The following is a 13,498-nucleotide window of genomic DNA, read 5'->3' on the forward strand; positions in this document are numbered from 1 at the left end:
AGCGTGTTGTGTCCGCTCGAAGGGGAGTCTCGCGGACATGATGCTATCATGTGCTCCGCGCGTGTATTAGCTGCCGGTTAGATTACCGCGTTTACTGACACTTCAATTCCATCTATATTTTGTCTATGATTTCTCTGAAATATACATTGTTATTATTTAATCTGTGTCCTCCACAAAAGAACGTTACGCCCTGAGCTCCCGCCTGGGTGGCAGATATTGAGATCGGATATCGAGTTATCGAACGTGGTGCGCGTAATCGCACCTGGCGCCCATTTGCAACGTTTCGTCGGGAAAAACTTATACGGGAAGTACTTTGGAGAAAGCTAGTAGTTAATTTGCGACAGCGCCCCTTCGGCTAGCGAGACCGAAGGAAAACGGCTCGCAAAATTAACGAATAAATGTGTGAATAGAGATGCGTGTGTGTGGGTGTGTGTAACATATTTTGTAAAGTGTATATTTTGACATAAAAATATTTTAATATAAAATAATAATAATTAATAATAACTAAAATTACTCTCTATTCCCACCTCTTTCCCCTGCTCCATCCGCCGCTCCTACCTTTGCCTGTCCCTCCTATTCGTTGCTATTCACTTTTCCCTTACCTATACTCTATGCCCTGCCGCGTCTCGGTTTTCCCGTCGAGTCGCCCCTCTACCCTCACTAACGTTCGTGTCTTGCCGCGCTCTGCCGCACACGGCTCGGTTCCCCCACCGCGTCACCCCTCTACTCTCACTATCGTTCGTGCCTAACCCGCCTCTGTGACTTGTCACTTTTCTACCCTTCGTTCTCCTTTACCCGCTACTCCTCTACTCACCCCTTTCTTCTCCTACTCTCCTGCCTCCAACCTTCTCGCTCCGCCACTCTCTCCCTCCTCTACTTCCTTTACCCCTCACTTCTCTGCACTTTCCTCGCTAACACTTTCGCACCTGTCACCTCTGTTGCTCCGGAAACGGAAGTCCAGCAGGGAGATAAAGGAAAGAAGAGAGAAGGCGAGGGTGAGAGGAAGGCAAGAGGTAGACCAACAAAGGCGGAAGAACTTGGAAAACAGAGAGGAAGAACGGATAGCTTAGGATCGGTCTTAGACTACATACAGAAAAGGGAAAAGAGAAGAGTAGCGGAGGAAGCGAAGGCAAGAGCAAAGGGAGAAATCTTAGAAAGGTTTAACGAAACAAGGAGGGTTTACAGATCACCGCCAGCGAAGGTTAAAAAGGGAGAAGAGGATAAAGAAAACATGGCGGCAGAAGAGATGTTTAAGGAGATTCTAAGGAGAATGGAAGAACAAGAGAAGGAAAGGAAAAAAGATAAAGAGGAAATAAAAAACGAAATTAAGGGACTAAAGGAGGATCTGAAGAGAAGTGAGGAAATATGGAAGAAACAGAGAGAAGCGCTGGAAGAGAGAGTAAAGAAGCTAGAGGAGAGGGTGGAGAAAAGGGGAAAAAGATTGGAGGTGGAAATAGGAGTGAGAAAGAAGGAGAAAAAAGGTGAGGCAGAAAACGAAAATGAGGAAGTGGTGGAGAGGATGAGAGAGATAGACAGGAAGCTGGAAAAAAAGGAGAGGGAAGAGAGAAGAAGAAATGTAGTGATAAGGGGTTTAGAAGTGAAGGAGGGAGGGAGGAGACAAGAGGCGGAAAAGTTACTGGAGGGAATGAAAGTCAAAGTGAAGGTAATAGAGGTGAAGAAAATAGGGGGGGATATAGAAAAGGGAAGGGAAATGGTGTTGCTAAAGCTGGAGAATAAAGAGCAAAAATGGGAGGTGATGGAAAAAAAGAAGAGCCTGGCGGGGAGAAAGGAGAGAATTATGGAGGATTTGTCATGGGAGGAAAGAAGGATGAATTGGAGATTGAGAGAGATAGCAAGAAGAGAGGAAAGGGAGGGAAGGAGGACGTGGATTAAAGCGGGCAGAATAAGGTTGGAAAATGTATGGTGGAGGTGGGACATGGAAGAGGGGGTGTTAAAGGATGAAAGGGGAAAGGTAAGAAAGGAGAGCGGAGGAGAGAAGGAAGAGGAGGGAGGCGAATTAGGAGGGAGAGGAGTAGGAAGGGAGACGGGGGAATAGGAGGAAGGGAGGATGGAGGGGAGGAAATAGAGAAGGGCAATGCGGACTCTAGAAGAGAAGAGAGGAGGGGAAGTAAGTCAGAGTGGAGAATAGTATTCTGGAATGTAGCTGGTTTGGAAAATAAAGATAAGGAGTTTTGGGAGGGGTTGAAAAAAGAAGATGTGATAGTCATGGTGGAGACTTGGATAGGAGAAAAAGGATGGGAAAGAATAAGGGGTAGGCTGCCGAAAGGGTACGAATGGGGAGTGCAAATGGCGAAAAAGAAAAACAAAAAAGGGAGAGCAATGGGAGGGATGATAATGGGAATAAGGAAAGAGATAAAAGAGAAGGGTACGGAAATAGGAAGAGGAAGGGAGGGGTTGATAGAGGGAAAGGTTAGGATAGGTAAGGAGAAGTGGAATATTATAGGGGTATACGCAAAGAAAGAGGAGATGGAGGAAATACTACATGAGCTGAGACTGATAATAGAAAAGAAAGAAGAAGGAAGGTTTACGATTATTGGAGGAGACTTCAATGCGAGGACTGGTCAAGAAGGCGGAGGGATAGAGGATGAGGAGGGGGGAGATAGGTGCAGAGGGGGAAGAAGTTCAAAGGATAAAAAGATAGACAGAGAGGGGAGGATGCTGGTAAATAGCATAGAAGAGAGAGGATGGGAGATTTTTAATGGAAAGGTGAGAGGAGACGAGGAGGGGGAGTTTACTTTCACGGGGGGAAGAGGAGACACGGTGATCGACTATGTTATAGGAGAAGGAGAAGTAAGAGAGAAGGTAGAGAAAATGATAGTGGGGGATAAGGTGGACTCGGATCATCACCCCTTGGAAATAGTTTTAAGGAGAGATAAGGAGGGAGATGGAAGAAGAAGGAGGGAGAAGAAGGAAAGCAGGGGGGTATGGAACGAGGAAGGAACAAAGAGGTTCATTGGAAAAATAGGAGAGATGAAAGAAAAAGTGGAAGAGTTGAACAAGGAATGGGAAGAAATGGAGGCAAGAATAAAGGAGGCAATAAAAGGGGTGGAGGAGGAGATGGGAGGAAAGAAGGTAGGATGGTGGGATGAGGAGTGTAGAGAAACGAAGAAAGAGGTAAGAAGAAATCTAAGGATTTGGAGGAAAGAAAGAGGAAAGGGCAGCGAATACAAGGAAAAGAGGAAGGGGTTTAGGGAGATGTGCAAGAGGAAGAAGGAAGAAGAGAACCGGAGATGGGAGAGAAAAGCGGAGGGAGCAAGGAGGGAGGCGGAGGTATGGGAGATAGTAAATAAGGAGAGGAAAAAAAGGAGGGGAATTGAGGAAGGAATAGAAGAGGAGGAATGGAAAGAGCACTTTATGAACCTGCTGGGAGGAGTGGAAGGGAGGGTGAGGTTAGGGAAAGAAGAAGGTAGGGAGGAGAAGGAGGGGGAAGAGGAAGAGGAGATAAGCCTAGAAGAAATGAGGAGAGTTGTAAAGAGGTTAAAGGATGGAAAAGCAATGGGAAGGAATGGGATTCCAGGCGAGGTTTGGAAGCGAGGGGGGAAGGAACTGGAGAATTGGGCATGGAAATATATAAATAGGATATGGAAAGGAGGAGGGTGGCCGGAAAATTGGAAGGAGGGAATAATTGCGCCAATAGTAAAGAAAGGGGAAGGGAAAAAAGCGGAGGAGTATAGAGGTGTCACAATAATGCCGTCATTATATAAGGTGTACACGGCCATTCTGGCAGAGAGGAGATAGAGGGGAAGAGAATAGTGCCGCAGAACCAGACAGGCTTTAGAAGAGGGATGGGAACAATAGATAACATATACGTGCTGAACTACGTGGTGAACAAAAGGCTAGAAAAGAAGGGGGGAAAACTGATAGCATGTTTTGTGGACCTTAAGGCGGCGTTTGATTCGGTAGATAGAGGAGTACTAATAAAATCAATGAGAGAAAGGGGAATAAGAGAAGGGTTGGTGAGGAAAACGGAGGAGATTCTAAGAGAGACGAGAAGCAGGGTAAGGGTAGGAGACGGAATAGGAGAAGAGTTCTGGACGGGAAGAGGGGTAAGGCAGGGGTGCCCATTGAGCCCGCTACTATTTAACGTGTTATTGGCGGATATGGAACAGGAAATGGGCAGAGTTAAATGGGGAGGAGTGATGCTAGGAGGTACGAGGGTGTATACTCTGGCCTACGCGGATGATGTAGTGCTAATGGCGGAGGACGAGGACCAAATGAGGAGCATGCTGGAAAGACTGGAAGGGTATTTAAGCAGGAAGAGGTTGGAACTGAACGTGGGAAAGACAAAAATAATGAGATTTAGGAAAGGAGGGGGAAGGGACAGTAAGAGAAGATGGAGATGGGAAGGAAAAAAATTAGGAGAGGTGAAGGAATTTCGATATCTAGGATACATGTTTCAAAGGAATGGAGGACAGGAAGCTCAGGTAAGGGAAAGGATCAAGAAGGCAGCGGCAGTGATGGGGAAGATCTGGGGGATAGGGAAGAGGAGATTTGGGAGAGACTGGGGTAAAAGATTATGGCTGTTCGATAGACTGGTGTGGACGGTAGTGGGATATGGAGCGGAAATATGGGGATGGAAAGAAAGGGAAGGAATGGAAAGGTTGGAAGAAAGGTATATCAGATGGGTATTGGGAGTGGATGGGAGAACGCCGTGGTATCTCGTTAGGGAGGAGTTGCAAAGGGATAAGTTGAGAAGGAGGGCAGGGATGAGGGCATGGAGATTTGAGAGAAAACTGGAGGAGGGTAGAGGAAGTGAATTGGCAAGACTATGTTGGGAGGAGCTGAAGGGAAAGGAGAAAGAAGGGAAAGTTAGTTCAAGCTGGGAGAGAGAAAGAGGAAAGTTCTTTGAAGACAGAGGAGTTGAATTGAAGGATCTAGGAAGGCTGAGAGAAGACGGGGACGGATGGTTTCACAAATTATTCGGAGGGGACAAGGAAAAACAAAGGAGAGAGAGATGGGAAAGGATCGAGGGAGCAGAGTATAACAAATGGTACAGGCTAGTAAAAGGAAAGGGTATACCGGGATATTTGAAGAAAGGATGGGGAGAGAGTAGATAAAACAGGGTGGTGAGACATAGATTAGGAAATGAGATAAGAGAGAGCAGATACTGGGAAACGGAGGAGGAAAAGAAATGTAGGTTATGTGGACATAGGGAGGAAACGTGGGAGCATGTGTGGGAGGAATGTAGGAGTTGGGAATTAGGAGATGGTAGTTGGCAAGAAGCGGTGGGATGGGTATTGGATGAGGAAGGAGGCGGAGAGGATTGGATGATAGAACTAGCGGGGGAAAGAAGGGGAGGAAAAGGGGAGTTGGAGGAGTTAGAGGAGGGAAGAGATGAAGAGGGAAGGGGAAAAGGAGAAGAGGGAGGAGAGGGAGAGGAAGGCTGAGTAAAGGAGAGGGGAGTAATTAAAGCTCATGTTACAGATCACCCAGGATGGAGAGTGAGGGGAGAATAATTGCAGAGGCGGTGAACAGGATCGCGGAGGAGAAAGTAAGGAAGCTACTGAAGGAGAGGAAAGAGGACGATAGAAGGAAGGATGAGAGGATGGAGGAGATGGAGGAAAAAATAAGGAGATTGGAGAGAAAGGTGGAAAGCTTAGAACGAAGTGGAGGTAAAAGAAAGAGGGAGGAGAGTGAGGAGAGCGGGACAGGGAAGAAGAAATGGTGGGCAGGCGAGGGCGAAAAGAATGAGGACGAGCTGAGAAAGAGGAATGTGATTCTGAGGGTCGAGAAGGCGAAATGGGGAAGCAAGGAGTCTAGTTGGGAGAAGGTGAAGGAGCTCTTCACGGAAGGGCTGAGGGTGAAGGTGGTGGTAAGGGAGGTGATGGTGGTGGGACAGAGGGGTGAATGGCTTACGATTTTGGTGAAGTTAAGGGATGAGGAGGAGAAATGGCGGATCCTGGAGGCGAGGAGAAGGGCAGGGAACGACATAGGAGTAAAGATTCAGGAGGACAAGTCAGTGGAAAGGAGGGATAGGGAGAGGGAGGAGAGAGAAGGGAGAATGGAAAGGAGACTGGAGGGGCATAGGAGTACAGGGAGAACGGAGGAGGACGAATTAACAAAAGGGATGGAGGAGAAACTCCTCATGGAGTCGGACGAGGAATTGGGGGATAAGGGAAAGAGAGAATGGGCCAAATAGAGGAGAGCCGTAACTAGAAGCGAAAAGGAAGGAGGACGAAAGACGAAGCCCAGGGAGAAGATGATGAAGAAGAGGGGGAGGGAGGGCAATAAATTGTAAGGTCATGGCCAGGCACGGGGGAGCTATATTTTTTTTTTGTTTTTCTTATTGTTTGAATTTAAGTTTTGATTCTGTGTGTTTTTGATATGAGTTCGGAGTTTGTAAGAGGTTTGGAAACGTTCCTCATTTAAAAAAAAACGCCTTGTAAACCCTGTGGGGAAAAGCAATAAATACACATACATACATACAATAACTAAAATTACAACATTCTATTAAATGACGATCGGTAAAAGAAAGACTTTGAAATATATTAAAATACTATAAAAATGGGAAAGTAATAAAGGTAATTATTATAAATATTTAGTTTATTATATAATACACCATCCATATTTTTAATGACTCATATATATATAATGTGTGTGTGTGTGTGTGTGTGTGTGTGTGTGTGTACACACTCACACAAAACAGTTTCAATATTTAAAATATAGTATCAGAAATATAATATGCAATATATGATAGAAATATATAATCGATATACAGATAATACAATATACAGACAATGTAAATTAAGTTCTATTTCTTCCTAAACTCAACGTTATTGTAGACAAATGCACCACCTTCGCTGACAACAATCTAAAATAGAAAATAAAATTTGTATGTAAAAATTGCGTATAGGAATAAAATACATAATTTGTACTAAAAATATCATTATTTACTTACATATTTTATGTCTTATATTCATAAACATTATGCGTTGTTAAGATTAGCCTTTTTTCTCTGATGTTTGAAATTTAACTATTCTGTTCCTTTCCACATTTTTCCATGTATCCTTTATTTTAAAATCTGTCACCTAAATACATAATTAATCTTAGTTAAAAAATTTTAAAGTTACATTAGATTAAAATGTTTAAGAACTCTTGCAAGTAAAAAAAATTTCCGAAACCTTATTGAACCTTACCTTGCTGAAAATATTTTCTTAAGTTATCCAATATAAAATATTGCCTTATAAGATAACTGTACATAACATGCATACCACAAATGCATTTAAAGATTTTAAAGTTTATAATGCAAAATCGATAGGTATAAAATCAGGAAATAGATCTGTCTCGGGGGGGGGGGGGTGGTAGGCCCCCGGTTGCGAGTTGGTCTAAATATTGCTCGAAGGACCAGGGGGGTGGCAGATCCCCTCGCGATTGATGTACGGCGAAGGCGCGCTGGGCGCATGCAACGCGTAAGCGAAATTAAGCGAACTCGTAAGCGACTCACCGTGGGTGGCTGGCTCCGGTTCCTCGCCGTTGTCCGTTGCGTGGTGACCCCGTCTCGGTGCGAGGGGTCCTTGCAAGGGCGATAGCAGACAAGCAGGCGATCAGGCAAGCAAAGCAGGCAATCAGGCAAGCAAAGCAGGCAATCAGGCAAGCAAAGCAGGCAAGCAAAACCGTGCGGCTGGCGACGATCAAGCACATGCGGCAAGCACTTTTGGGCGGTTCCACGTTATCGAGAGCGTGTGTCTCGAGAGACGACTTGACGAGTAACGGTCTGTGTGTGTGTGTGTGTGTGTGTGTGTGTGTGTGTGTGTGTGTGTGTGTGTGTGTGTGTGTGTGTGTAGGCCGTAAGACGGCCGTTGACGAGAAATGATCCGTGTCATACGACTGCTGGACGACAATTGAATTCGGCTCGCGCTCCTGGAAGGTGTCGCGAGCGAGTAGTATGTCCGATTTGCATTGCGGCCGTCGGCGGATGGCGATAGCAGCACCGACTGGTGAGTCGCTTGTAATTGCCGATCGCGATCCACCGACGTCTCGCGAGAATAATGGGCCACGATACGGCCAAATACAGTAATGAGAATAACATAAGGTATCACGCGAAATATCTACAACGGTATGTACAAAGGGAATAGGCGATGCACCAAACACACCGCCCACCAAAATACGACGTATTTTTCCCTGCGCCTCAATGCATCCCTCCGGTGAATCGCCCAACGGGAAGGGGCACAGCTTCACCAGATGGCGAGTGAGGACGCCGTCCGTCGTCCTCACCGTGGCGACCCGGGGAACACCGTCACGACCCGGGCACAATTCCACGATTCGTCCCCGCCTCCATTGCAATGGAGGGGTATTCTCGCTCTTCAAGAGGACCAACGTGTCTTTCGGTATCGCGGGTGCCGACTTTAACCACCTCGATCGCTGCTGGAGGGTGTGCAGATACTCGTCATGCCACCGTCTCCAAAATTGTTGGTGCATGTGTTGCACCAATTGCCATCGATCGAGCCTGCCCATCGGCACTGGCTCCAGGTCTGGACACGGAACCGCTACGAGGGGTTCCAGGGTGAGGAAGTGCCCTGGCGAGAGCACCCCGAAGTCGTTGGGATCGGAGCTAGTAGGACACAAGGGCCTGGAGTTTAGGATAGCCTCGATTTGCGCGATAAGGGTGTCGAATTCCTCCACGGTGAGGATCTGCGATTCTATGACGCGTTTGAGATCGGTCTTCATCGCCTTGACCCCTGCTTCCCAGAGGCCCCCGAAGTGGGGCGCGGAGGGAGGATTAAACGTCCACCGGATTTTCTCTCTCTCCGAGGCGGCCTGCATGTAGTTGGCGAGCTCTCGTTGAGCCCCAACAAAGTTGGTCCCGCAGTCGCTATAGAGCTGCAAGCAGCGGCCGCGCCTAGCCATGAAACGCCTCAGCGCCGACAGAAACGAGTCTGTGAACAACGAGAAGGCAAGCTCTAGGTGCACTGCCTTCGTGGTGAAACAAACAAACAGGCACACGTAGGCCTTGAAGGGCGTCGCCCCGCGCGAACGATGATTGTAGACCGGGAACGGCCCGGCGTAGTCAACTCCGGTGATCGAGAACGGTTTTGCCTGACGCACTCGGTCCGCTGGCAAATCCGCCATGTACGGTTGTACGGTGCGTGGATTCGCTCTGAAACACCGGTAGCAGCGCGAGAGACAGCGTCTGATGGCCTGATGGGCCCCCAGAATCCAGAAATCATGCGACAAGAGGTAGTGTAGCGCCCGGCGACCCGGATGTAAGTGCAAACGGTGGGTGCGCTCTATCACGAGCTCGGTGAGCCGATGTTTTCCGGGCAGCAGCGCCGGGTGCTTGACCCCATAAGATACTGCGGAGTGTGTTAACCGACCGCCCACCCTGAGGAGTCCGCGTTGATCCAGAAAGGGGGCGAGTTGACGGATAGGCTTAGAGCAAAACTGGTGGCGTCTTAAGCGAGCAATGTCCTCCGCGAAACACTGCGATTGAACGAGCCTGACCAGATGCGGCAAAGTCGCATGGAATTCGACTTGATCCACGAGGAGCGTCCTATTAAGCGAGTTTGATCTGGGTTAGCCAAACCGGAGGCAATAGGCGAGTATCCTTACAATCGTATCCAATGAGGAGAAGCGGTCGAGGAGCGCGTCAACGACTGTCGGGGTGTCCACGACGCCCGCGTTCACGGAGGCAAAAACGCAAGAAGTTTCTTCCTCCTCCGGGAGGTCATCGACATCCGGAATCGTTTCCGGAGCAGGTTCAAAGTCGACGAGCCACGCGGGACCGGTCCACCAAATTGGGTGGTCAACTAGTTAGCGAGGAAACAACCCCCTCGAACAGCAGTCCGCCGGGTTGCATTTCGTATCCACCTTCCCCCAACGCGATATGTTCTTGCTGGACTGTATACGGGCGACGCGATTACGCACGAACGTCTTCCACCGATGGGGGGCCGAACGTATCCACGCGAGGGTGACCTCGGAATCCGACCACGCGTACGTGTCGTCGATGACAACCTTAGCTCGGAGTATGCTCCCGACGTACTCGAACAGATCCGAAAGCGAAACCGCTGCGCAAAGTTCAAGTCGCGGCAATGTAATGGCCTTGAATGGGGCCACCCTTGATTTTGCGCTGAGCATGCGGATCACCACGCCACTCGCGGTAACTGTTCTGATATAGATAACGGCTCCGTAGCCCTGCTCGCTCGCGTCCAAAACCTATGGAGCTCTCGTCTGATTACGGTATCTGCTGCGATAGTACGGGGTACGCGAATGGAGGCCAGCGCGGGGAGCTCCGATTTGTACCTTTCCCATTTGGCACATATCTCAGAAGGAGGCCTATCGTCCCACCCCAGTTTAAGCGTCCAGAGTTGCTGGATTAATCGCTTGGCCGCGAAGGTGAGCGGCGTCAGGAAGCCTAATGGATCGAAAATGCGGGCTAGCTCCGAACGGATGGTGCGCTTAGTGCAGTCCCGGTCCAATGGATGGACCTGAAAGCCAAAGTCGTCCGTTTGTGGGTACCAACGAAGTCCGAGAACCTTGAGGAATTGCTCCTCAGGGGATTCAAATGATAGTAGTGATCGACTACAAAGTTCTGGGCTGAGATTGGCCAAAATTGATGGGTGGCTGCTAGCCCACTTGCGGAGTTCGAAACCGGCAGCTCCAAGCAAGGCTTGTAGTTGCTGCTGGAGCTCACGGGCCTCCTCCTCCGAGTCAACGCTCGCCACCACATCGTCGACGTAAACGCTTTCCTCCAAGATGGCTGCGGCTAACGGGTAGCTTGCCTTGCCTTCAGCCGCCAGCTTCAGTAGGCAAGCGATCGCCAGGAACGGAGAGCACGTCAACCCGAAGACGACAGTCAACATGAGGTAGTCTAAGATCGGTTCGTCCTCGGAGAAGCGCCACACTATTTGCTGGTAATTACAGTGACCGAGCTCGACCAGGATTCGGAGGAACCTCTGTTTAACGTCCGCGGTAAGCGCCACGCGGCCGATTCGGAACCTCAACAATATTACAAATATATCCGTTTGTAGTTTTGGACCGGATTGCAATACCTGATTAAGCGAGACACCGTTCAGGTCCCTGGACGATGCGTCAAATACGACGCGTAATTTCGTAGTCGTGCTATCGGCTTTGAATACTCCATGATGGGGTAGATAGAAGACACGTCCGTCCGCTGGGAACGGCTGCCTGATCGGTTTCATGTAATCGTTATCTAAATAGTCCTGCATGAACTTAGCGTAATTTGTTTTGAAGTCTGGGTCTAATTTGAAACGGCGCTCGAGCGCGCGAAATCTCTTTAATGCTAATTCCCTCGTACCGACGAAGCAAGGATTATCCTTTGTGAAGGGATATGATACCACCAACCGGCCAGATGCAGGGTCCCGACGCGTAGTCCGCGCGAACAGCTCCTCGCAATGTCTGTCTTCCTGCGAGTACGGCGGAGACGCGGGGATCTCGTCCAACTGCCAGAAACGACTAAGCGATGCATCCAAGGACTCGAGTGTCACAAATGAGTGGGTAGACTGAGGTGCCTGTTCCGACACGGCGCCGACCAGGATCCAGCCGAAGACCGTATTAAACGCGTCCGGTTCACCCTTCCTTCCCACGCGACGACCGTCCCGAAGCAGCGACGCGAAGCCTTCCGCCCCAAGCAGTATGTCGACGGGACCGGGTTGATGATACAGCGGGTCGGCAAGCTTTAATCTCTCAAGATGTTCCCATGTTCCTCGCTCTACCTGACTGTTAGGCAGCTGGCCGGCGATACGCGGAAGAATCGTAGCCTCTATCGGGAGGCGGATGTCGTCCCGGCCTCGCGCCCGAATTACAAACGAGGTGTTGCCAGACTAGAGTCAAGCTCAACAGGGTCTTCTTTCCCCGCTAATTTTTCCAAGCCCGTTCCCTTGGCAGTGGTTTCGCTAGATAGTAGATAGTTGTATTATTGACCGCCAGCACCACGGTACGGTGTTTCGTCCGACTAAACCCGCCTTTCTGCATACAGCTCTCGGAAGCGAAATTCAGCTGACTGGCGCTATCGAGGAGAACGCGAACCGGAAAGGGGTTTCCGTGGATGTCGATGGCCTCGGCCTGCACGGTCGACAACAATACGACCGAATTTGACCTTGCCGTGCTCGTCATGGTGACGAGGGGCTCGCTCGTTGGCGGCGGCGAACTTTGCTCGTTCGCGGGTTCGTCGTTCGCGGGGGTGCTCGCTGAGCACTCCGCTCAAAATGTAGCAGCGTGTGGTGCTTATTCCGGCACAACCGGCACGTCCCCGTCGATGAGCAGTTGTCGGTGCCATGACCCGCGCGAAGGCAATTAATGCACAGGTTCGCGGTCTTCGCCGTTGAGTGTCTTTCCCTAGGGGACAGTTTCAGGAACTGCGGGCACTTGTAAACGATATGTTGCCCCTTGCACACCGGGCAGTCCTTTGTGTTCGTCACAAACGTCGAGGCCGACGCGGAACCCTTCGGCGCAGGTGACGGCGACTGCGCGAAGCTCGATATGCCCGACACGGACGCGAGAACTCGGCAATGCTCGGTAAGGAATCGTATGAGTTGCGTATATTTGGGCATCTCTTCGGCCCGATGCTCGGACTTGAATTTTTCTCGAAGCGAACGAGGGAGCTTCCCTAGCAAGAATTTAAGAAGGAGGTAGTCCCAGACGTCCGTAGGAAACCCTAATAAGTTTAACGCCCGCGTGTTCTCGACGAACGTATCTACGAGCGTGCGCAGGGGGGCGGCCGATTCCGACTTCAACGGCTTGGCGTTCAACATCGAGTCCACGTGGTAGTCCGCCAAGTCGCGTAAGCGATCGTGTAATTTTCGGCGGAGAGGGGGAGGTTTTTTACGACATTGAGCGCCTTCCCCTTTAACGACGCCACCAAGTACTTCTCCGTAGGGGAGAGGTCTCGATTTTCGTGGATCGAGGCGTTGAACAACGCGATAAACGAGGGCCAAAGCGCGAGGTCCCCCGTGAATTGCGGGAGCGGGATCTTGGGTAGTTTGATCGACGACGTCCGAGCCGGCGCCTGAGGGTTCGAGGTGGACGCGTGATCTGCGCCCACGAATTTCTCATAACGACCGATCACCCCGAAACGCATCGTGTCGAACTCCCTCCGAATTATATCCTCCGCGGCGAACTCCTCGTCCGAGGCGTTTTGAATAACCTTAAGATGGGCCGCTTCAAAGTCTCCAATCAATTTAGCCACGGTAGGATAATGGACTAAGAAACCCGGTCGTTGGGCTACGTTCTCCGCGGCGCGCATTGACAGCTCGTGGATCTCCCTCATGCGTTGCACGCAGAGCTCGCGCCTAATAACCTGGGCCCGGCTCATGATGATCGCGTGTCAAGATCCGAGTTAGGGCACAAACACAGAGACCGACGAAAAGAACGACTGACCCTGAGCTTTGAAAGCCAGAAAAACAAAAACCAACGGTCTTGCCCGCCAAGGTGACGGGTAACGGTCTCGTCCGAATTCTCCACTTGAGCGCGCGGCAGAGTTTCGCGAAATCGACAATTTACGTAGAAAATATGTGAAGGT

At 49.8% G+C, this 13,498-nt stretch overlaps 3 protein-coding genes across 3 annotated transcripts; 2 read left to right on the forward strand and 1 right to left on the reverse strand.

The window, feature by feature from the left end:
- The first annotated feature begins 2,226 nt into the window (after positions 1–2,226).
- Positions 2,227–3,759, forward strand: LOC139781389 (uncharacterized). Its single transcript, XM_071720248.1, has one exon. It carries the CDS (start codon positions 2,227–2,229, stop codon positions 3,757–3,759), a length of 1,533 nt encoding a protein of 510 aa, XP_071576349.1.
- A 47-nt stretch (positions 3,760–3,806) lies between these two features.
- On the forward strand, positions 3,807–5,078 carry LOC139781400 (uncharacterized). The gene has a single exon (XM_071720258.1). The coding sequence runs from the start codon at positions 3,807–3,809 to the stop codon at positions 5,076–5,078; it is 1,272 nt and encodes a 423-aa protein (XP_071576359.1).
- A 1,694-nt stretch (positions 5,079–6,772) lies between these two features.
- LOC139781390 (uncharacterized) lies at positions 6,773–13,291 on the reverse strand. Its single transcript, XM_071720249.1, has 4 exons — positions 12,806–13,291; positions 10,261–11,708; positions 8,086–9,118; positions 6,773–6,832 (listed from the first exon to the last, which is right to left on the reverse strand). Exons 1-4 carry the CDS (start codon positions 13,289–13,291, stop codon positions 6,773–6,775), a joined length of 3,027 nt encoding a protein of 1,008 aa, XP_071576350.1.
- Between the last annotated feature and the right edge of the window lie 207 nt (positions 13,292–13,498).

Source organism: Temnothorax nylanderi, unplaced genomic scaffold (assembly GCF_030848795.1).
Source record: "Temnothorax nylanderi isolate EJ_2023f unplaced genomic scaffold, tnyl_v1.0 TNYL_tig0334_pilon, whole genome shotgun sequence".
NCBI lineage: Eukaryota > Metazoa > Arthropoda > Insecta > Hymenoptera > Formicidae > Temnothorax > Temnothorax nylanderi.